This window comes from Hordeum vulgare, chromosome 6H, assembly GCF_904849725.1.
Source record: "Hordeum vulgare subsp. vulgare chromosome 6H, MorexV3_pseudomolecules_assembly, whole genome shotgun sequence".
Taxonomy (NCBI): Eukaryota; Viridiplantae; Streptophyta; class Magnoliopsida; order Poales; family Poaceae; genus Hordeum; species Hordeum vulgare.
In genome coordinates this window covers 186802761-186827591 of record NC_058523.1, presented here as the reverse complement: position 1 = coordinate 186827591, position 24831 = coordinate 186802761, and the positions used below count along the sequence as shown (strand labels likewise).

The 24831-nt window shown below is 48.6% G+C and overlaps 1 protein-coding gene across 1 annotated transcript; it reads left to right on the top strand.

The window, feature by feature from the left end:
* Positions 1 to 13621: 13621 nt before the first annotated feature.
* Positions 13622 to 16067, top strand: LOC123402338 (adenine nucleotide transporter BT1, chloroplastic/amyloplastic/mitochondrial-like). The gene is made up of 4 exons (XM_045096243.1): positions 13622 to 13724; positions 14377 to 14931; positions 15042 to 15203; positions 15302 to 16067. Exons 2-4 carry the CDS (start codon positions 14377 to 14379, stop codon positions 15860 to 15862), a joined length of 1278 nt encoding a protein of 425 aa, XP_044952178.1. The 5' UTR covers positions 13622 to 13724; the 3' UTR covers positions 15863 to 16067.
* Positions 16068 to 24831: the final 8764 nt, after the last annotated feature.

The following is a 24831-nucleotide window of genomic DNA, read 5'->3' as shown; positions in this document are numbered from 1 at the left end:
AAAAAAACTGGGGAGGGAATTCCTATTTAGTTTTAAACACACACATAGAAAAATAACCCACAATATAAGATACTGTGGCAAGATTCAAAAGGAAAAATACCTGCTGCACATAAGGAATTATGGCCCAATAGAAAAAAAATAGGAAAGCAATTTTTTTGAGCCATTGAAATAAATGCAAAACAGAAATTAATTTACTGTTTTGGGTTTATTTGCACCTTTAAAATTCAAATAACAAGCCAGCAAAAATACACCTCCTCATAAACACAATTTAATCTAACCACCAGACATTTTAGAATCATTTTTGGGAAGAAGGAATTTTGACATGGAATAATAGGAGGGAAAAGGTTTTAAATTAGCTAAGAGCTTAGCAATGGCTAGCACTCACTCCTACCCATCACCACCAACACACATGCATCACAAGATAGTGCAAAACCACCACATAACCCTAGCAAGATCACATGCACTCACAACACCACAACACTACTCCTAGTAAGAACATATGCCCACATGATCATGACATGCAATCATCTCATGACATAGAATCAAAGGTATGCAAAGATGGTATGGCATGGATGCATGCATGCTAAAAAACTGAGAATAAGAGTCACATGAAATCACAAGATTAAGGAGATGGGATGACATGTTATGTTATGCTAAGCATGCATGCAAGGAAGATAAGCAAGGAACTCAGGGTGGCACAGGGAATCATAGACATCAGTGTCATCAACATATCTCTGACAGGGTGAACCCCCATACAACAGGATCCAAAAAGGGAAAGTTTCACACTTGGGGCGTTACAAACTCTCCCACACTACAAAAAAGATCTCGACCCCGAGATCTAAGACTGAAAGAAATCGGGAAATTCGGAACGGAGGTGATCCTCGCGTTCCCACGTAGCCTCTTTATCGGAATGGTGTGACCACTGCACTTTGAGAAACTTGACAGACTTGTTACGGGTCTTGCGCTCAGTCGCCTCGAGAACCGCAACTGGATGCTCGCGATAGGAGAGGTCAGGCTGAAGATCGATATCCTGAAGATGCACAGTGCGCTCGGGGTTCTTGAAACACCTCCGAAGGTGAGAAACATGGAACACATCATGGACATTTGCAAAGGTTGACGGAAGCTCGAGCTGGTACGCGAGGTCGCCCCTCTTGCCAACCACTCTGAACGGACCAACGAAACGAGGCGCAAGCTTGCCTTTGATGCCAAAACGTTGCATACCCTTCATAGGCGACACCTTGAGATAGAAAAAATCATCAAGCTCATACGACATGTCACGGTACTTGCTATCATAATAGCTCTTCTGACAGGACTGAGCTGCTCTGAGGTTGTCGCGAATGATCCGACACATCTCCTCAGCTTCTTCTATCATATCATTGCCAAGGATCTGACGCTCGCCTGTCTCGGACCAGTTGAGCGGATTACGGCACTTCCTGCCATAGAGAATTTCAAATGGAGCCTTGCCAGAACTAGCTTGATAACTGTTGTTATACGAGAACTCCGCGAAAGGCAGACAATCCTCCCACTTCATGCCAAACGAGATAACACAGGCTCTCAGCATGTCCTCAAGAACTTGATTCACTCTCTCCACTTGACCACTAGTCTGAGGATGGAACGTTGTGCTGAAGCGGATCTTCGTGCCCATAGCAGACTAAAAAGAGTCCCAGAACTTGGAAGTGAAGATACTCCCGCGATCTGATGAGATCATCATAGGTACACCGTGCAACGAGACAATCCTCGAGATGTACAACTCTGCCAGCTGGGCTGCTGAAATGGACTCCTTGACTGGAAGGAAATGCGCCACTTTACTCAATTTGTCGAAGACGACGAAGATAGCGTCATTACCCTTCTTGGACTTCGGAAACCCTGTGACGAAGTCCATCTCAATGTGATCGAACTTCCACTCGGGAATCGGCAAAGGCTGCAAGAGGCCTGCTGGTCTTTGATGTTTTGCTTTCACCCTTCGACATACATCACACTCATTGACGAATTGTGCAATTTCACGCTTCATACGGGTCCACCAGAACGTCTGCTTCAAGTCATGGTACATCTTGGAACTTCCCGGATGAATAGAAAGCAGAGGATTATGAGCTTCTTCCATGATCACCTTCCTGAGATCACCTTTCGGGACGACAAGGCGGTCCTCGAAAAACAAAGTTTCCCTGGCATCAACAGTAAAACACTTATACTTGGGAAGACTCTTTCTCACACCAATCTTGACCTTCTTCACCATAGTATCAAGTGGCTGAGCTGCTCTGACCTGATCTTCCAAGGTAGGAGAGATCTGAAGGTTCGCAAGAAAACCCTGAGGAACCAGCTGAAGATTGAGCTTCCTGAAAGACTCAGAAAGACCCGGCTGGAGAGGTTGCAGAATCAGACTGTTGCAATATGCCTTCCTGCTCAATGCATCTGCCACAACATTTGCCTTGCCTGGCGTATACTCAACACTCGGATTTAAAATCCTGGAGCATTTCCACCCAACGTGTTTGCCGAAGATTCAAGTTAGGCTGAGTGAAGATATACTTGAGGCTCTTGTGATCGGTGAAAACTTCAACCTTACGTTCCAACAAAAGATGTCTCCAAGTCATCAAGGCGTGCACAACAGCTGCTAGCTCGAGATCGTGCAGAGGATAGTTCTTCTCCGCAGGCTTCAGCTGCCTGGAGGTATAAGCAACCACCTTCCTATCTTGCATCAAGACTGCACCAAAACCCTGGAGAGAAGCATCGCAAAAGACCTGGTACGGCTTGGAATCATCTGGAGGAGCCAATACCGGAGTGGAGGTAAGCTTCTCTTTGAGTGTATCGAAAGCCAGTTGACACTCTGGAGACCACACATACTTGACACCCTTCTCAAGAAGACTAGAGAGCGGCTTGGCGATTTTGGAGAAGTTCTCAACGAATCTTCTGCAATATCCGGCAAGACCGAGAAAGCTTCGAAGCTGCTTCACATTCTGCGGAGGTTCCCATTCAACAATGGCTTGAACCTTGGACGGGTCAACCTTAATGCCCTCGGCAGAGATAATATGCCCAAGATACACCACTTCTTTCAGCCAGAACTCGCACTTGGAAAACTTGGCATACAGCTTGTATTCTCTCAGTTTATCAAGCACCAACCTGAGATGTTTCTCATGTTCTTCCTCATCCTCAGAAAAGACCAGAATGTCATCGAGATAGAGCAAGACAAACTCATTCTTGAATGGCGAGAAAATATAGTTCATCAATCGGCAAAAAGTCGGAGGAGCATTAGCCAGACCAAAAGACATGACCGTATACTCATATGAGCCAAAACTGGTCCTGAATGTCGTCTTTGGAATGTCTTCCTCGCGAATGCAAATCTGATGATAGCCCATTCTGAGATCAAGCTTGGAGAATACTTTAGCACCTTTCAGCTGCTCGAACAACTCATTTATGTTCGGAAGTGGGTATTTGTTCTTGATTGTCTTCTTGTTCAATGGGCGGTAATCGACACACAGCCGTTCCGTACCATCCTTCTTCTTGACAAACAGAACACCACATCCCCACGGAGACGAGCTTGGTCTGATCAAACCCAAACGCTCCTGCTCATCGAGTTGCCTCTTGAGTTCCTTCAACTCTTCTGGACCCAGCTTGTACGGCCGCTTGCACACTGGCTCTGTGCCTGGCTCAAGCTCAATGACGAACTCCACTTCACGGTGCGGAGGCATCCCTGGCAGCTCTTCAGGAAACACGTCCTGATATTCGTAGACTACTGGAACTTGCTCAATGGGATTGATCTCACCCTTTTCATTCAAGGAGAACAAGCGGATTGTGTCATCGCGCGCCGCGAATATAATCACATCCTCCGAAGAGTGGGTCAGCTTCACTTCTTTAGCTGCACAATCAATTGATGCTTTGTTCATGGCCAACCAGTCCATACCAAGGATCAAATCAATGTCGGACTTGCCCAAGACAATAGGAGACGCCAGAAAAGCATAATTGTCCATCTTGATAGAAACATCCGGAACCCGACAATTGGAATTCATCAATTTACCAGGAGACACTATGGACATAGGCTTAACCAAATCTTGACAAACAAACTCATGCTTAGCAAAGAAAGGACGGGACATGAAGCAGTGTGATGCACCAGAATCAAACAAGACTTTAGCAGGAAAATCATTGACTAGGAGATTACCCATGATCACATCTGATGAATTTTCTGCCTCAGATGCATTCACCATGTTGACTCGAGCTGATCTGGGGTTGAACTTCACAAGAGCGTTGCTAGGAGGTTTGCCTGGAGGAGGAGGCGGCAGACGGAGCTGAGAAGTGCATTTGTTGGCATAGTGACCCTTCTGCCCACATTTGTGACAAGTGACCTCTGCTGGCTGCCGGAACTGAATCTGAGGAGGCCCTTGCTTCTGATGTTGATATCTCTGCTGGAATCCAGGGTTGGGTGGGCGGGAAGAACCACGTCCACCTGAGTGCTTCGGCTGCTGAGAGTGCCGAGGAGGAGGAGGAGAAACCCAAAACCTCTGTTGCTTCTGAACCACCTGAGTCGAGGAAGAGCTGGAATCTCTGAAACGTTTCTTGGAGTTCTCCACCCTGAGCAAGGCTGCCTCTGCTCTGAGAGCTAAGTTATAGAATTTGTCAAACTCCTGAGGATCGTGCAAAGCGAGTGCTAACTGCAAATCCTCCTTCAAGCCACCCCTGAACTGGTATATCTTGCTCTTTTGATCCGGAACATCCTGCAACGCGTAACGGGCCAGCTCGTGGAACTCAACATTGTACTTGTACACAGAATTGTTGCCCTGCTTCAAGCGCCTGAACTTCTCGCGCATCTCCTCAACAAAACTGGAAGGGGTGTAGTGGGACCTGAAGTCACGACAAAACTCGTCCCAAGTCATCACCCTGCCACCTGTGGAGTCCTTAAGCTGCTCCCACCAAATAGAAGCCTGCCCCTTCAGCTGGAATGTTGCAAACTTGACATAATCCTCTGGACGCACATTACTACACTCGAAATGCTTGTTCATATCACGGATCCAATCTTCCGCATCAAACGGCTGGTCGCAAGAAGTGAACGTCCTAGGCTGGTTTGACAGGAACTGACTCAGACTGGCGAAGTGATTGCCACCCTGCTGGAAATTGCCTTGCTGATGATTGGCTCTCTCCTGGATCAACTGCAATAGCATCTGAGTATTTGCATTGGTAGCTGCCATCATCGCCTGCCAGGCCTCTGCAGGAGGAGGCGGCGGAGGAGGAGGCGGAGGCGGCATATCCTCAGGCGCTGGGGTCTGACGAGTTGGTGGAGCCATCCTGAAGACGGACAACATATTAGTCCACAGAATAATTGAAGATAAGCTGAATCAAAAGACAGAATATCTGAATAGAACATAGCATTGCACTCGAACAACATAGCAAGAGTGCGTTCTCAAAGTAACAGACGACAAAATTCCGATAAGGCCACAGCAAACAAGTGTGAGCTAGAACTGCTCGGAACAAACATATGATCGAGATTTCCCAAACCTCAATCAAGCATCTGTAGGAAGATAGTCCTATAAGATACTACCAGATATCCCACCAATGAATTCCCGAAATAACTGGTCATGCAATCAGGCACCCGGATACAAGGAGTATTTCACACAACTCCTAAACTAACCCGTCACCTGTATCACACCCTTCAACACACGACCAGCATCTCCGACCTTCGTCTACCACAGATCCTCACGATCACCACGATACAAAGTGTGGTAGTACCCCCGAACAATCTACACCAGTACTGGGGACGTCGGGGTTATCTCACCACTACCCGTATTGAAGCAATAACGAACACCCTCCGTTCTTAGGTACTCAGAAATCTGAATGATGGCGATGTGCGCGATAATCCCTGGAGCTCAACTCCCCTGATACTTAGAGCAGATAGGAGCCACCAGGACATGATTCCGTCACATCGAAATCATATAGACTTCACAAATACCCGCGTGATCCTAAAAAAAATTGAGTGAGAAAAGGAGTAGAGTTAAAGATTTCCTAAGACGGAAGCCTCACCAGAGCAAAGAAGAGGAGAAAAAAGAAACCTACTCTCCGATATAACTAAGACTCAAAACATTTACTAGACTCGACTCGACCAAATACGATCACACAAAGGCTCCTATGGTCGTAAGGCTCTGATTACCAACTTGTAACGACCAAGATGCGGTCCTTTCCGATCTGGGGGTCGAGGCCCCCGAATAGGAAAGAAGATCATCTAAGCTTTTCGCAAGCAAGTAAACATAGCACATAATAATAATTACAGTAGACAATCTGGGATTCAACTGTCTTCTTATTAATAATATAGAGTACAACGCAGATACAAACAAGGTAGTTCCGGCACGGACTACAAAACAAGGAAAATGCTATGCTACCCGCTGCAGGCCCACGATCACGACCACGGCTCAGTCCCCTGGATAGTTCACGTAAAGGCGATCTGTCTCCTCGTCGTACTGCCACGCCAGCTGGGTGCCGTCGGGATCATCTGACTCTGGGGTACCTGTACCTGCTGGAAGTTTCGGAGGAATCCGTGAGCCACGGGGACTCAGCAATCTAAGACCTTGGTACCGAATCTAATCACGTTATTTGGGTAAGGAAGGGGTGAAGTGTTTCAGGCTGCTGCAACCTATGATTGAATAAGTGGCTAACTTACGCGAGAAGGAAGTGAAAGTGGTCTACGCTAACGATCGGGAATACTTGATCAGAAAGTGATCCTGAACACCTACCTACGGCAATCATAACCGCACCGTGTTCCCGGTCAAAGAGAGATCTTTGAAGGGACAGTCACGGTTACGCACACAGTTGGCACATTTTATTAGTTTAAGTTTAAGTTCTCTAATACCGGATGTTAACAAAATATTCCAAGTTGCCACATAACCGCGGGCACGGCTTTCCGAAAGATTAAACCCTGCAGGGGTGCTCCAACTAGTGCATCACAAACGAACACAGGCCGCAAAGGCATCCTCTATCACGAACCTCGTGATCTCGTCGGATTCCTTAGAGGAAAACCTCAACCCTGGGTGAAACCAAAGCTTCACTGGGATTCCTATACGCAAGATATACCGCTAAGGTAAGACAAGACTAGCAGGACCTCCCGACGTGTCGACGACCCTGATAAGAGCCGCGTATCTCAGTCTCAGGACACGCCGGATGAGCACAGCGTACGGTGTCCTGATAGACATCTCCCGAGTTGCCCCGGGTTGGCCCCGCACACGACTCAAGTTTGGACCAACGCTCATGAGGAGCACTGGCCCGGGTTGTTGATTAGAATCATCGGGGTAGCTATTCCCTATGCAGTTTATTATTAAGTGTTTAGCAAATTAACACCAAAGTTGGGTCCTGCCGGACAAGCCTTAGCACTACGCGATTTATCAAGGGGGTCCCCATAACAACCCCGAACGTGTTAGGAGCGATCATTATGGAATCAAACACCGGTAACCGGTAACTAAGGCGGCAATAACGGAACAAGACACCCGGCAAAAGGCTAGGCCTCCCGTCATTTACCAAGTATATAGATACATTAATTAAATAACAGAAATTAATATAATTATATCAAGCTCATGTCATCTCATGAGTTTAAAACACCTGCAACTAACAATGCTAACATTAGTAGCGGAGCAAGCCTACCTAGCCATGCAAGTTTGCTAGGAAAGAGTAAGGTGTTTAGGCTCATAGCATATGAAAAGGCAATATATTTTCAGTGGTAGGCAGCGAGCAATTTGACATGGAATCGAAACTAACATAACAAGTCTAGAGATGGGATCAAGATCATATCATCTTGCCTGTGATATCCTCAGCTTGGAATGGTTCTGGATCGTCCTGCACGTACTCTCCTGACTCCACGTATTTGTTCTCCGCTCCCGGTGCTACCCAACACAAGAATAACAACCAATGAACAGCAACACCACAAAATGCAACAATCACATGATGCATGAGATGAAAGTTGAGCATGCACCACTATTTCTATCACTAGCACAAGCAAAATAAACTACAACAAGTTTCTGGACAAAACTTTGCACTAACTATTTTTACATGCATGGGAATGATATGAACAGATGCAGCTCGTAAAAACAGTGCAAAACCATATAAAGAACTTTGCAAACGGAGCTACGGATCAACGGGAATCAAAGATACAAGATATGAAGCTCTACGTGAAAGATTCAACACCTCACACACATTTGGCACAAATCTGGTATTCCCAGGTTGCCAAGACATATATTAACCCAACATGAATGAAATGGAGCAAGGTAGAACACCACAACAACAATTAAGCACAAACTTTGAACAAAATGGCAAAACTACGCAATCTGCCAGTTTTTGCATCTTAGCTGTTTGTGAGCCACATGCAACATAGCTACAGGTCTTCAAATATGACAAATAATATATGTGGTTGTTGCCAACCAAGAACACTACAAGCCCCAGCAAGAATCACAGCAAAAGGAATTAAACTCTAGAAGCTACAAGGCCACAAACTTTCCCAAAACCATAAGATCTCAGGGACTTAGTGAAAATTCCTGCACGTGAGTTTCTGTTTCTGTTCTGAAGCTTTTTGACAGCAATCAAAACACAAGCTACTGGACTCCAACTGACTTGAAAATTGACAGGAAGGTTCACAAACATACCAGGATCAAAATACTAGCACTGAACTACCGGAAATCTAGACACGAAGCTAACGGAAATCGTCCTTTGTCTACCGAAATCGCCAGCGCCAGAGATCCTGACGGGCTCCCCTCACCGGCATTGCTACGCTGTGCTGCCGGCGACGAACTCTTGCTCACGACGCTGCGAACCGACGAGGGGAAGAGCCTGCACCTGCTGGACACCCAACTACGTGGGGAGGAACGCCTACTACGAACACACATACACTCTAACTCGCCCGACTACTGCCACGCCACGCAGCTGCTGCCGGGGTAGCCTACCGCGGCTCACCAACAGCGAGGCCAGCCTAGCCATGGCGCGGCTACCACGAGGGGAGGGAGCCCCTCTGCGCAGCACACCCACGCACTCTGCACTTTGCAGAACAAGCCGCTACTACTGCATCCTCTATCATGCTGCTGCTATCGAACAGAGAAAGTACGCACCACGGCGGACCCGAGCCGAACTGCGGAGGAGGAAGGAAGGGGGAAGGCGCGGCCTCACCTTGGGGAGGAAAGGGGGTGCCGATCCGACGGAGAGGAAGCCGGACCAGGGAAGAAGACGCCGAAGAAGTTCCTCCGTTGACCGAAAAAGAGGACGCGGTTCGCCCGGTTCGCCCCGTTGACGAGGACGAGCTCGACGGGAGGGTCGCTCCCCGGGGCTCCTAGCGCCGGGAATGGGTCGCGGGGAACCACCCCGAGCCCCCGGACATGGCGGCCGAGCCGCCCGACGACGCACGCGGGGTCGACGCCGGCGAACTCTCTCTTCTCTACACTCTCTGCTACCTACAGGAAGCTTACCTGAGGAGGAAAGGAAGAGATGGAGGGGGAGGAAGGAGATGGCGGCGGCAGGAGGAAACCCTATTCGAGGGGAGGCTCAGACGCCCAGATATATAGGGGCCCTCGGCGTCCGTGCCACGGCACCGTCAGCTCCTCTCTCTCTCACGCGCTGACGGAAAGAAGAAAGCGGGGGAGGAGAAGTAACGCCGTCAGGGAAAAAGAAGAAAGGAGGGGGCTCTCGCGTGGGCTCGCGCTGGAGGGGGAGCAGCTCGGCCAGAAGGAAGGAAGGAGGCCCATGCTGTCCAGGGAAAAAGAAAAAAACTGGGGAGGGAATTCCTATTTAGTTTTAAACACACACAGAGAAAAATAACCCACAATATAAGATACTGTGGCAAGATTCAAAAGGAAAAATACCTGCTCGACATAAGGAATTATGGCCCAATAGAAAAAAAATAGGAAAGCAATTTTTTTGAGCCATTGAAATAAATGCAAAACAGAAATTAATTTACTGTTTTGGGTTTATTTGCACCTTTAAAATTCAAATAACAAGCCAGCAAAAATACACCTCCTCATAAACACAATTTAATCTAACCACCAGACATTTTAGAATCATTTTTGGGAAGAAGGAATTTTGACATGGAATAATAGGAGGGAAAAGGTTTTAAATTAGCTAAGAGCTTAGCAATGGCTAGCACTCACTCCTACCCATCACCACCAACACACATGCATCACAAGATAGTGCAAAACCACCACATAACCCTAGCAAGATCACATGCACTTACAACACCACAACACTACTCCTAGTAAGAACATATGCCCACATGATCATGACATGCAATCATCTCATGACATAGAATCAAAGGTATGCAAAGATGGTATGGCATGGATGCATGCATGCTAAAAAAACTGAGAATAAGAGTCACATGAAATCACAAGATTAAGGAGATGAGATGACATGTTATGTTATGCTATGCATGCATGCAAGGAAGATAAGCAAGGAACTCAGGGTGGCACATGGGATCATAGACATAAGTGTCATCAACATATCTTTGACAGGGTGAACCCCCATACAACAGGATCCAAAAAGGGAAAGTTTCACACTTGGGGCGTTACACTATCACACCCGATCATCACGTGGTGTCTCGAAATGAAGAACTATCGCAGCGGTGCACAGTCGGGGACAACACAATTTCACTTTGAAATTTTAGTGAGGGATCAACTTATAATGCTACCATCGTACTAAGAAAAATAAGGTGCATAAAAGGATTAACATCACATGCAAATCATAAGTGACATGATATGGCCATGAACTTGTGCTTCTTGATCTCCATCACCAAAGCACCGGCATGATCTCCATCGTCACCGGCGCCGCACCATGATCTCCATCATCGTACTGCCATCGAGGTTGTCGTGCTATCTATGCTATTAGTACTAAAGCTACTACCTAGCGATATAGTAAAAGCATCTGCAAGCACAAACGTCAGTTTAAAGACAACCCTATGGCTCCTGCCGGTTGTCGTAGCATCGACGTGCAAGTCGATATTTAACTATTACAACATGATCATCTCATACATTCAATATATCATATCATGTCTTTGACCATATCACATCACATGCATACCCTGCAAAAACAAGTTAGACGTCCTTTAATTTGTTGTTGCAATTTTTACGTGGCTGCTATGGATATCTAGTATGATCGCATCTTACTTACACAGAGCCACAACGGTGATATGCAAGTTGCTATTTAACCTTCTCCAAGGACTGCCTCGGTCAAATCCAATTCAACCAAAGTTGAAGAAACAGACACCCGCCAGTCATCTTTATGCAACAAGTTGCATGTCAGTCGATGAAACCGGTCTCTCGTAAGCGTACGAGTAAAGTTGGTCCGGGCCGCTTCAATCCAACAATACCGCTGAATTAAGAAAACACTAAGGAGGACAGCAAATTGAACATCAATGCCCACAAACGCCTTTGTGTTATACTCGAGATATCATCTACGCATGAACCTAGATAATGATGCCACTGTTGGGGAACGTTGGATGGGAAACAAAATTTTCCTACGCACACGCAATACCTATCCATGGTGATGATCATCTACGAGAGGCGAGAGTGAATCTACATACCCTTGTAGATCGCTAAGCGGAAGCGTATATAACGCGATTGATGTAGTGGAACATCTTCGTGATCCAAATCGCAGCCCGTCCCGCGATCTCATCACGATTCGTCCCGCGATCCCATCACGATCCATCCCGATCTAGTGCCGAACGGACGGCACCTCCGCGGTCAGCACACGTACAGCTCAATGAAGATCTTCACCTTCTTGATCCAGCAAGAGGGCAAAGAGGTAGTTGAGTTCTCCAGCACTGTGGCATGGTGGTGGTGGTGGTGGAGCTATTCCAGCAGGGCTTCGCCTAAGCACCGCTGAAACTAGACTAGAGGAGAAACAGATCTAGAGAGGAGGCAACACGTGGCTGTTTTTCTGTGTCTCAAAAACCCTCAATACCTCTAGTATATATAGGAGGAGGGAGGGGAGGAGGCAGCCTCAAACCCTCAAGGTTTGGCCGAAATTGGAGGTGGAGGAGTCCTACTCCAATCCTACTAGGAGTAGGATTCCGCCTTTCCACTTGGAAACCCTTTCCACCTTTTCCACCTTCGGGTTTTTTGCCTCTCAAACCTCATGGGCCTTAGTGGGAGCTTATGTCATCCCGCTAGGGGCTGGTTTGTATCCTCCCACAGCCCATAAGGCCCCTCGGGGTGTGACACCCCTCCCGATGGTCCCCGATACCCTCCCGGCACTCCCGATACACTATCAATGAGGCCGAAACTTTTCCGGTGACCAAAACAGGACTTCATATATATTAATTTTTACCTACGGACCATTCCGGAGCTCCTCGTGACGTCCGGGATCTCATCCAGGACTCCGAACAACTTTCGGTTACCAACACATATAACTCAACTATATCGAAAACGTCACCGAGCCTTAAGTGTGCAGGCCTTGCGGGTTCGAGAACTATGCAGACATGACCTGAGACACTCCCCGATCAATAAACAATAGCCGGACCTGGATGTCCATATTGGCTCCTACATAGTCTATGAAGATCTCTATCACTTGAACCTCTATGTCAAGGATTCAGTTAATCCCGTAGGATGTTCCCTTTGTCCTTCGGTATGTTACTTGCCCGAGATTCGATCGTCGGTATCTCCATACCTAGTTCAATCTAGTTACCGGCAAGTCTCTTTACTTGTTCCGTAATACAAGATCCCGTGACTAACTCCTTAGTCACATTGTTTGCAAGGCTTGTTGTAATGTTGTATTACCGAGTGGGCCCCGAGATACCTCTGTATCTTACGGAGTGACAAATCTCAGCCTGGATCCATGCCAAACCAACAGACACCTTTGGAGATACCTGTAGAGCACCTTTATAGTCATCCAGTAACATTGTGACGTTTGATACACACAAGGTATCCTGGCCTAATAGCTCGTTCAAATGATTTGCCCGTACCGCTCGGATCGTCGCCGCCGACGCCGGCGGTACCCTCACAAGGAACCCTATCACACAAGATGTTAAGGGGAGAGGAGCGGCTCGCTCCTCGTTTCGAAGCGTTTCATTTTGCGAGTGAAGATTGGGAAGGAAGAAAATCGTCGAGAGTTGAAAAACCAATAAAAAGGGATGGTGAAAGGCGAGACCAAAAACAATCGGTCAAACATAAACCAGGATACCAGACTATCAACTTCTTTTTTAGGAGTATAGACTCCTACGTAATTACAACTTGATACCTGAGGAAAGATTAGTTCTAACAGAGCTGCGTGCGTGCCCGACGGCCTGGCAAGCGTGACACGGCTGCTGTGTGCGCCCCTCGCGGCTACCCACCGGCTTCTGTCGGCTTCTTCCTCCCCGAGAAGGAACTAAACTGGCAAAACAAAACAAAACAAAACAAAGGCTGTTTCGGCTCTCGCCATGCACGCATGAGGCACGCGCACGTACAAAGCAAACGAGGCCATTCTGGCGTGTGCACAGATTGGCACAGACGGCACCAAATCCCCTTGGCCGATTAGACCAGATTGCCCTTCATGTCCGACGAATTCCAGCGACCGTGTGCGGTGGTAACGGGGTGCGGTTGAGGGGCAGAGTAGGCAGAGGCCATGAGAGAGGCCGGGGTTCGTTGCTCACTGCACACGCCAACTGACGGAGAGAGCGCTGAAACGGGTATAAAATGGCCGTCGAGCCACCTTCCCCTCCCAGGAACGAGAGAGGCCAGTGAGGGAGTGGAGGACTCAAGAACTCCTAGGCAGCGCACGTATCAGTTCTGTCTTCCTTTCTCGAGGTATGCGTTTAGCTAGACTGCAAAACAATCTCGATACTGGGTTTTCCTATCCATTTACCAGAGGTCGGCTCAAAGAGAAATAAGCTGAATATGTTTTACTCGCTCAGTTTGAATTATAATAAAAGCATGTTAATTTTAATGCATAGAAATGAACTTTGAGTCATTCATATACATAACCTGGTCAAAAACAGTGCTAGTTCATATAATCTTCATTTAAATAATTTGTTACCTTTGAATAGATGCGTGTGTGAACGTTTTTTCTTTTCATTCAGCTTAGATTATGTCCTGTGTATGTACCTATATCATCTTTGTTTACTATATTTAGTACTCCATTCAATCCATATTACTTGTCGCCAAAGCAGCGACAAGTAATATATGCATGGATCGAAGAGAGTGGTAGTTTTATGAGTAATTCAGTGTTAAGTTGGATAAACCAATCTGCTCTTAAGATCAAATTTCATGATTCCATCACCATAATGTCATTTTGAGTGGTGTTGGTGTTCCCTTGTGAATTTTTGCGGCCTAACTTAAATGGACATTTTTAGGTTTTGTGGTATGAATTGACCTGATCTTAGTCTTGCGCACTCCAACGTACACTTAGCTCGTTCGCCCTTATACGTATATAATCTTTTATGTATTGGAGTTGAATCAGATGGCGGCGGCAATGGCTGCAACGACAATGGTGACCAAGAACAACGGCGGCTCGCTCGCCATGGACAAGAAGAACTGGTTCTTTCGGCCGGCCCCTGAGGTCGCCTTCTCTTGGAGCTCGCAGCCCGAGTCCAGGAGCTTGGAGTTCCCACGCAGGGCTCTGTTCGCCAGCGTCGGACTCAGCCTGTCCCACGACGGGAAGGCTCGGCCCGCCGACGACGTCGCACACCAACTCGCAGCCGCGGGCGATGCGGGCGTCCAGCAGGCCCAGAAGGCGAAAAAGGCCAAGAAGCAGCAGCTGGGTCTGAGGAAGGTGAGGGTCAAGATCGGCAACCCGCACCTGCGTCGGCTGGTCAGCGGCGCCATCGCCGGCGCCGTTTCGAGGACTTTCGTGGCGCCGCTGGAGACGATCAGGACGCACCTGATGGTGGGAAGCTCCGGCGCCGACTCCATGGGCGGGGTTTTCCGGTGGATCATGCGGACGGAGGGGTGGCCCGGCCTCTTCCGCGGCAACGCCGTCAACGTCCTCCGCGTCGCGCCGAGCAAGGCCATCGAGGCAAGCCAGCCACCTCACGTGTTTTCCTTTGAAATTTCCTATAGTAGACGCGAGATGCATGCATGCATGCAGTGTCGCTGATGATTCCACTTCCACATGCCGCGGTGCAGCACTTCACTTACGACACGGCCAAGAAGTACCTGACCCCGGAGGCCGGCGAGCCAGCCAAGGTCCCCATCCCCACGCCGCTTGTCGCCGGAGCGCTCGCCGGAGTGGCCTCAACCCTGTGCACCTATCCCATGGAGCTCGTCAAGACCCGTCTCACCATCGAGGTGAAGAAGACACAGAATTCTGCGCAGTCTCTACCAGTGGCAGTGCCATCTGATCAGGCTGACGGCCCCGTTGTGTTGTGTACTTGTGTTGCATGCAGAAGGATGTGTACGACAACCTCCTCCACGCGTTCGTCAAGATCGTGCGCGACGAGGGGCCCGGAGAGCTGTACCGCGGGCTGGCGCCGAGCCTGATCGGCGTGGTGCCGTACGCGGCGGCCAACTTCTACGCCTACGAGACACTGCGGGGCGCGTACCGCCGCGCGTCGGGGAAGGAGGAGGTGGGCAACGTGCCGACGCTGCTGATCGGGTCCGCGGCGGGCGCCATCGCCAGCACGGCCACCTTCCCGCTGGAGGTGGCGCGGAAGCAGATGCAGGTGGGCGCCGTGGGCGGGAGGCAGGTGTACAAGAACGTCCTGCACGCCATGTACTGCATCCTCAACAAGGAGGGCGCCGCCGGGCTCTACCGCGGGCTCGGCCCCAGCTGCATCAAGCTCATGCCCGCCGCCGGCATCTCCTTCATGTGCTACGAGGCCTGCAAGAAGATACTCGTCGACGACAAACAAGACGGCGAGCCCCAGGACCAGGAGGAGACGGAGACCGGACACACACAAGGACAGGCGGCGCCCAAGAGCCCCAACGCCAACGGTGATCGACCATGAACGCGATCGACGAAGCATTATGCATGGTTACCGTCAAAATCAGAAGAAAATGCGTGATCTGGAATTTTCAAGTGTAGAGCCTAGCGCAATTGAATCCTAAGGTGGAAGAGTTTGAATTTCGTTTTGTTCACGGAACATGCATGCTCCGTTTCAATAATGTATTCAATTCAATAAGAAACAAGTCCACTTTTGGACTTTCAACTTTGCCCCAGTCTCACTTTTGGCCCTAGAACTTTTAAGGAGTCCAAAACAAAAAAAACTGACACTAAACTTACTACTGTCTAGGCCAGTTTTTTTGGAGGCTTTTTCTAGAAGCCTAAACAAAAATATTTTTTTAAAAGTCTACCTACGTCAGTCTTAATTAACAAGTTTCTAAAAAATAAATTTAATTAATCTTTTAAAATAAACTGAATAGGGACAGCTTATTCTAGAAGCCTGGAAAAAGAAGTGACCCATAGTTCTTTTGGCTGCTTCTAAAAGAATCTGCCCCTTCCATGGTTTATTATAGAAACCGGTAAGAGCATCTTCAACAGCCGCGCTTCGCGTCGCGCGCAAAAAACTTGTTTGCCGCGCGCGCTTCGGCTGATTTAGCACGGCCGCCGGCGCTGGCTCCAATAGCCGCGCTAAAATGCAGCACGCAAAAAATGCAGCGCGTGCGACTCGCCAGGCATTTCACATATATGGCATTTTGGACACAAAATGAGTTTGAAACATTCATCAAAATGCAATGAACATGTGATATTTGAGGCAAACAAGTTGATGAATAAAAGTTCATGCCCACAAGTTCAAAATCATGCCCACAAGTTCATCCAACCAAGTTCGAAATGCAAACTTAAGTTCAAGACACAAATGAAAGACACATCAATCCTCTTCCTCGTCTTCGTCCTCATCTTCCGAAGATGATTCTTCCGCCTCCGAAGATGAATCTTCCTCCCTCACCTCATCACGCACCGCATCACGTGAAGCTCCGACGGTGTTGGCAAGATCTTCAACGGCATCTTCATGGGAATGTGTGTGAGGAAGCACATCGAAAGACATTCCGCCCATGGCGGCCGGAGGTGCAACCATGCCTCCCATTAGAGAAGCAAAACTCATGCCTCCCATGGCGGCCATAGCGTCGGGGGGTGCTCCAAAGCCACCCATGCCTCCCATGGCGGCCGGAGGTGCACCCATGCCTCCCATGGCACCTAAACCGCTCATGGTACCTCCGAAGCCACCCATGCCACCCATGGCGCCAAGGCCACCGCCACCATGCCGCCAAGGCCACCGCCAATGCCACCGCCACCCATGGCGCCGAGGCCACCGCCACCCATGCCGCCAAGGCCACCGCCACCCATTGAGCGGATCATGGCTCTTTTTTGGATCAACACTTCTTCACGGGCAAGATTGACATACTCTTTTTGCGCTTCATTGAGGTTAGATGTGTCCAAGAAGAACAAGTGATTCTCCCATTCCAACAATCTAGTTCGCTCCTCATTGCTCACCTTCCTCTCCTCCAAAGCCACCTTCCTCTCCTCGGTCGCCACCCTCCTCTCCTCGGCCGCCAACCTCCTCTCCTCGGTCGCGGCATCTTGGTTCCTTGCCATTTTCCTCACCTCATTGGCTTCTTTTCTTGCCTTCACAATAGCTTCCATAGCATTTTTGAGCTCATCATCTCTTTTCCTCTTCTTCTTTTCGGTTTTGTCTTTCTTGCACCCATCCGGTCGTTTTGGCTTCGAGTATGAAACCGAGTTGGGTGTGGGGCTTCTCTTGCCGTCATCACTTGATGCATCATCCTCCTCATCATCATCATCATCATTCAACTCAATTGTTCGCTTGCGTTTGTTGCTCAAATGCAAATCATTCAAATCTTCACGCTTTTTCCATTTCTCATCATCCTTCAACACTTCATAGCAATGAGGCAAGGTAAAGATCCTTCCTTTCTTGATCTTCCCCTTCTTGGTTTTCCTCTCCTCTTCTTTGAACAAGTTTTGTGCAATGTTGTACTACATGAAAACAAAGCAAGTTAGCACTTCGGACACCAAAAACAAGTATGATGAACATGTATGAAATGTCACTTACTCTATCGTCCTCATTTGTGCCACTTGGGTTCAACTTGTCAACCGCCTTTTGTGCGGCCGCCCACTTTTGACAATCCGAGTTGATTGTCGACCATCGGGACCGAAGTGATCTCTCCGAGCGATCAATTCTACTCACGTTGTGAGTGACGTCAGCTGTGCTTCTCTGGCAAGGGCTTCAGAAAAGTGTTGATCCTGTAATCTCTAGTGTTAGCTAGACGAATGCTTATAACAACTAGCCTTCTCCTGCAACGACACCAGAAGAATGCTGATAGCACTCCCCGGCAATGAAACTGGAAGAATGTTGTTGATGGCCCACCAGCGCATGGGTTCGCAACGGTTTTCGAGGGTAGAGTATTCGACCCAATTTGTAGGTACGCCAGTCAGGAGGTGAGAGTATACTCTCAAGTATTAGCAGCTGAATTTGTCAGATTCAACCACACCTGAAAGATTAGTATCTGCAAGCACAATAGTAACAGCGAAGTAGCGGGTATCGGCAGTGTAACGAGCAATAGCAGTGGCAAGGAACAGCAGTAGTGACAGCGGTAGCAAGTAGCAACAGTAGCAAGCGACAGTAGTATCAACAGTAGCAGCAGAGCAAAGCAAGTAACAGTAGTAGCTGTTGGAAATATGCCCTAGAGGCAATAATAAATTAGTTATTATTATATTTCTTTGTGCATGATAATCGTTTATTATCCATGCTATAATTGTATTGATTGGAAACACAGTGCATGTGTGGATACATAGACAAAACATTGTCCCTAGTAAGCCTCTAGTTGACTAGCTCGTTGATCAAAGATGGTCAAGGTTTCCTGACCATAGGCAAGTGTTGTCACTTGATAACGGGATCACATCATTAGGAGAATCATGTGATGGACTAGACCCAAACTAAGAGACGTAGCATGTTGACCGTGTCATTTTGTTGCTACTGTTTTCTGCGTGTCAAGTATTTGTTCCTATGACCATGAGATCATATAACTCACTGACACCGGAGGAATGCTTTGTGTGTATCAAACGTCGCAACGTAACTGGGTGACTATAAAGATGCTCTACAGGTATCTCCGAAGGTGTTAGTTGAGTTAGTATGGATCAAGAGTGGGATTTGTCACTCCGTGTGACGGAGAGGTATCTCGGGGCCCACTCGGTAATACAACATCACACATAAGCCTTGCAAGCAATGTGACTTAGTGTAAGTTGCGGGATCTTGTATTACGGAACGAGTAAAGAGACTTACCGGTAAACGAGATTGAAATAGGTATGCGGATACTGACGATCGAATCTCGGGCAAGTAACATACCGAAGGACAAAGGGAATGACATACGGGATTATATGAATCCTTGGCACTGAGGTTCAATCGATAAGATCTTCATAGAATATGTAGGATCCAATATGGGCATCCAGGTCCCGCTATTGGATATTGACCGAGGAGTCTCTCGGGTCATGTCTACATAGTTCTCGAACCCGCAGGGTCTGCACACTTAAGGTTCGACGTTGTTTTATGCGTATTTGAGTTATATGGTTGGTTACCGAATGTTGTTCGGAGTCCCGGATGAGATCACGGACGTCACGAGGGTTTCCGGAATGGTCCGGAAACGAAGATTGATATATAGGATGACCTCATTTGATTACCGGAAGGTTTTCGGAGTTACCGGAAATGTACCGGGAATGACGAATGGGTTCCGGGAGTTCACCGGGGGGGCAACCCACCCCGGGGAAGCCCATAGGCCTTGGGGGTGGCGCACCAGCCCTTAGTGGGCTGGTGGGACAGCCCAAGAAGGCCCTATGCGCTATAGGAAGAAAATCAAAGAGAAAAGAAAAAAAAGGAGGAGGTGGGAAAGGGAAGAAGGACTCCACCTTCCAAACCAAGTTGGATTCGGTTTGGGAGGGGAGACCTTCCCCCCTTTGGTTCGGCCGACCCCCTTGGGGCTCCTTGAGCCCCAAGGCAAGCCCCCCCCCCCCCCTCTCCCACCTATATATACGGAGGTTTTAGGGCTGATTTGAGACGATTTTTCCACGGCAGCCCGACCACAAACCTCCACGGTTTTTCCTCTAGATCGCGTTTTTGCGGAGCTCGGGCGGAGCCTTGCTGAGATAAGATCACCACCAACCTCCGGAGCGCCGTCACGCTGCCGGAGAACTCTTCTATCTCTCCATCTCTCTTGCTGGATCAAGAAGGCCGAGATCATCGTCGAGCTGTACGTGTGCTGAACGCGGAGGTGCCGTCCGTTCGGCACTAGATCGTGGGACTGATCGCGGGACGGTTCGCGGGGCGGATCAAGGGACGTGAGGACGTTCCACTACATCAACCGCGTTCAATAACGCTTCTGCTGTACGGTCTACAAGGGTACGTAGATCACACATCCCCTCTCGTAGATGGACATCACCATGATAGGTCTTCGTGCGCGTAGGAAAATTTTTGTTTCCCATGCGACGTTTACCGGCAAGTCTCTTTACTCGTTCTGTAATACAAGATCCTGCAACTTACACTAAGTCACATTGCTTGCAAGGCTTGTGTGTGATGTTGTATTACCGAGTGGGCCCCGAGATACCTCTCCGTCACACGGAGTGACAAATCCCAGTCTCGATCCATACTAACTCAACGAACACCTTCGGAGATACCTATAGAGCATCTTTATAGTCACCCAGTTACGTTGCGACGTTTGATACACACAAAGCATTCCTCCAGTGTCAGTGAGTTATATGATCTCATGGTCATAGGAACAAATACTTGACACGCAGAAAACAGTAGCAACAAAATAACACGATCAATATGCTACGTCTTTTAGTTTGGGTCTAGTCCATCACGTGATTCTCCTAATGACGTGATCCAGTTATCAAGCAACAACACCTTGTTCATAATCAGAAGACCCTGACTATCTTTGATCAACTGGCTAGCCAACTAGAGGCTTGCTAGGGACAGTGTTTTGTCTATGTATCCACACATGTATATAAGTCTTCATTCAATACAATTATAGCATGGATAATAAACGATTATCTTGATACAGGAATTATAATAATAACTATATTTATTATTGCCTCTAGGGCATAATTCCAACAGTAACGGCAGTAGCAACAGTAGTAGCAGCAGAGCAAGACAAGTAACGGCACTAGCAATAGTAGGACAAACTCGTAGGCATTGGGTCGGTGATTTGTTTGGATTTTATTCATCATGCAACAGCTATAACACGGAGAGATATGTGGCTAGCTCCCGTTCGTTAATGTGATGTAGGCATGCATTCTGTGTGTCGTCATACGTGCTTAGGGAAAAGAACTTGCATGACATCTATTGTCCATCCCTCCCGTGGCAGCGGGGTCCAAAAGGAAACTACGGGATATTAAGGTTCTCCTTTTAATAAAGAACCGGACCAACGCATTAGCACTTGGTGAACACATGAACTCCTCAAACTATGGTCATCACCGGGAGTGGTTCCGGTTATTGTCACTCCGGGGTTACCGGATCATAACACATAGTAGGTAACTACAACTTGCAAGATCGGATCTAAAACACACATATATTGGTGACAACATAATAATTTCATATCTGAAATCATGGCACTGGGGCCCTAGTGACAAGCATTAAGCATGGCAAAGTAGTAGCAACATCAAATCTCAGAACATAGTGGATACTAGGGATCAATCACCATCAAAACTAACTCGATTACATGATAGATCTCATCCTACTCATCACCGCCCAGCGAGCCTACGAATAGATTACTCACGAACGACAAAGAGCTTCGTGGAATTGGAAAGGGAAGAAGGTTGATGATGACGATGGCGACGATTTCCCCTCTCCGGAGCCCAAGACGGACTCCAGATCTGCCCTCCAGATGAAGAACAGGTGGTGGCGGCACCTCCGTATCAAAAACGCGACGAAAACTTCTCTTTTTTATTTTTTCTGGGACGAAAGACAACTTATAGAGATGGAATTGGGGGCGGCGGGTGCCTGTGGGCCCCACAAGCCTGCCCACCGCCACCGGGGGGTGGTGGCGGAGCACGGGCTTGTGGCCCACTGGCCCACCCCCTCAGGTGGATCCTGGCGCAGGTATTTTTGATATTTTTTAAAACTGCTCCCCGTAAATTTTCAGGACGTTTGGAGAACTTTGATTTCTGCACAAAAATAACACCAAGGCAATTCTGCTGAAAACAACGTCAGTCCAGGTTAGTTCCATTCAAATCATGTAAAATATAGTCCAAAACAAGGGCAAAAGAGTTTGGAAAAGTAGATACGTTGGAGACGTATCAGTGAGCATCAAAGTGTTCTTTCATCCACCCCCAATAAGCATCTCTACTTTGTTCACCTCCAACGGATGGATCCCTCGCCACTTGCAACCAAGTATTGCATAGTAAGATGTCATCTTTGTTGGTGTAATTGCCCGCTTTTCCTTTCGGCGCGTCGACAATGCCCTCACCCTCCTCGTCCACCTCGAACTCACGGTCTTCGAAATGGATGTCATTGGTTTGAGACCAATGCGAATTGTTGGAGCCAACACCCATAGTTGACATGTATGCATCATCGTTGAGACTACAAAGTTTTTTGAACAATGCAAATAAGCTATCTTATGATGCATTGAAAAAATAACAAGAAAATAAAAGTTGGAAAAAAATTACCTTGGGGGCATTTCATCAAACACGTGGTGCGCGTCGGCGGCCGGCTCAACGAGTGAGCTCGCTGGCGCTTCGGTAGCCGTCGCGCCCGTCAAACGCCCTGCAAGCTTCTTTCCCCTCGCCTTCGAGCTGCCGGAGCCGTCCGCCGCCTTGTTCTTCTTCACGGATGTCTTGCCCTTCTTCGGCCGCACCGCATTGGGGAGCTTCGAGGGGGCGGCGGCGGCACGGGACGGTGCCGGCGCGACGCCACCCGTCGCCGTGGTCATCCGCGGCGGCAAGAAGAGGCTGCGCGCGAGGCCGATGCTCGGCGGAGCTCCGGCGGTGGCGAGGCCACCGCTCCCCGCACTAGGGTTTCCGGCGGCGACGGCAGCGGCGGGGGAGGGGTCGCGGCTGTACAGTGGGGTGAGCGGGGTGCCGGCGCGTGCGTCCATGGGTGCAGTTCGTCGGCGCCGGCGCGCGCGGGGCGTAGGAGGCGGAGAGGAGAGAGTGCGGCGCGAGCGCTCGAGTGTGGCGCGTGCAGAAGCGGGTGCCCAAAATACACCACGCGAGATAGCGAATCCGACCGCGCGCCCAACTCCTTATAACGCACGCGAGGTTATTGCGCGCCCGCTGGAGCCACCCGCCGGGTTGCGTGCGCGCTAAAATGACCTAATTTTCGGCGCGACGCTTGTTTAACGCGGCTGTTGGAGATGCTCTAACTAATTTACAAGCCCCAACGAATATGAGATTGGCTTCTAAAATAAGCTAGAAAAGGGGCGGCTTATCCATAAGTCAGTCAAAAGAACTGGAGCCAGCCTAAGCAGTTTACTTTCCTAGACTCTATGGTGGTTTTAACATGGAATCCTTGAAAGATATGAGAACATATAAGTACTCCCACAAGTGAGGACTCCAGAGTGTTTTCATCTATATATAGGTTTCTTAAAATTGTAAAATAAGTACTTCATAATGTATGAAATATCAGAACCAATTTCAATGTGCATCTCGAGAAAATAAATAGAAAAAATTAGCATTTATAGTGTTAATTAACCGAATTCATGGCCCAATTTAAACTAGCTACTATTTCCCCTTTTGTTTCTAGAGAATTTAGATATGAAACTCTGAAATCGTAAAGGTAAACTTAAAGGCTATCAAATTGCATTGCTAACAATCACAATCCAGATCCAAAAATCAAAATAACCACACTCTCCATGACTTGTTGTAAACAAAATACTTCCCTTTGACTTGATGATCAAATAAAAGACCATAGGTGATCTTGTTTTCTCCTCCTTCCGGCGGTGCCGCCGCCGATCCTTCCCACCTCTAATGGCCTTTTGGGCCGGGAAGGTGCGGAGGACCTCAGGCCCCCGCTGGCGGGAGGGGGTCCCCGCCCTGGTCTAGCATCGTCAGAGGGCGTGTGGAGGTGTGTTTCTATCGGATCTCACCGAATTTGATCGGTGCTAATCTTAGGTGGGTCTGTTTGAATCCTGGCTTCGTTTTTCTTTGTTTATGTATTTTGGTTTGATCTTCTTAATCTACCATTTTTTTTTATCGATGGACGGTTACTTTGGTTCGCTAGCTCTATGAAGCCTCAGCACAACGTATTTTTGATTGTCTACTATAAATTTTGTCCTGCTCCGGTGATTGGAGGACGATGACACCGGCGCGGCCATCAGACGGCGCATCAAGCGTCGTAAGACGTCAAGAACAGGCTGCGAGGATTTCTTTGTGACTTCTACCGTGAGCTGAAGATGAAATGTGGCTCGGTGGCTATCTAGTTCAGCAAGGAATGGAATGGAATACGGCCGTCCCCAACAGGGCTCTCAACGCCTTCTTATGACTGGCACTAAAAAACAATCCAGACGCAGACCCATAAGCCTGTATTTCGTCGGTTAGCGCCGATTTTGCCACCAGTTGACCCAGGCTAAAACCGGCGTGATGGGTCGCTCGGGGGCGCCGGAAGAAACGTTTTTCGCGCGAACTCGTTGTGGACCCGCCGAGTCAACGACTAGGCACGGTCTTCGTCTTCATCTCCTCGTTTTTCCGTGAGGAATCAATGCAAAGGCTGTCGTCGGTCAGCCTTCCATTGATTCCTCACGCGCGGCACAGTGAAGACGCGCTGACGCGCGTCCCGCCCCCTCCCGTCAGGCGTACACACGGCTGCCGCCCGCTCGCCGCCCACCCGCGGCTATATAAGTTGTCCCTCCCTCCGTCGGTGGTCGCACACCTCTCATCATAGTCCTTCTCCCTCTCTTGCCGCTGACAGCCCTCTCCCCCTTTTCATCGCCGACGCCCCCTCTCTCCACCATAATGGCCGAGCGCTGCCCCAGC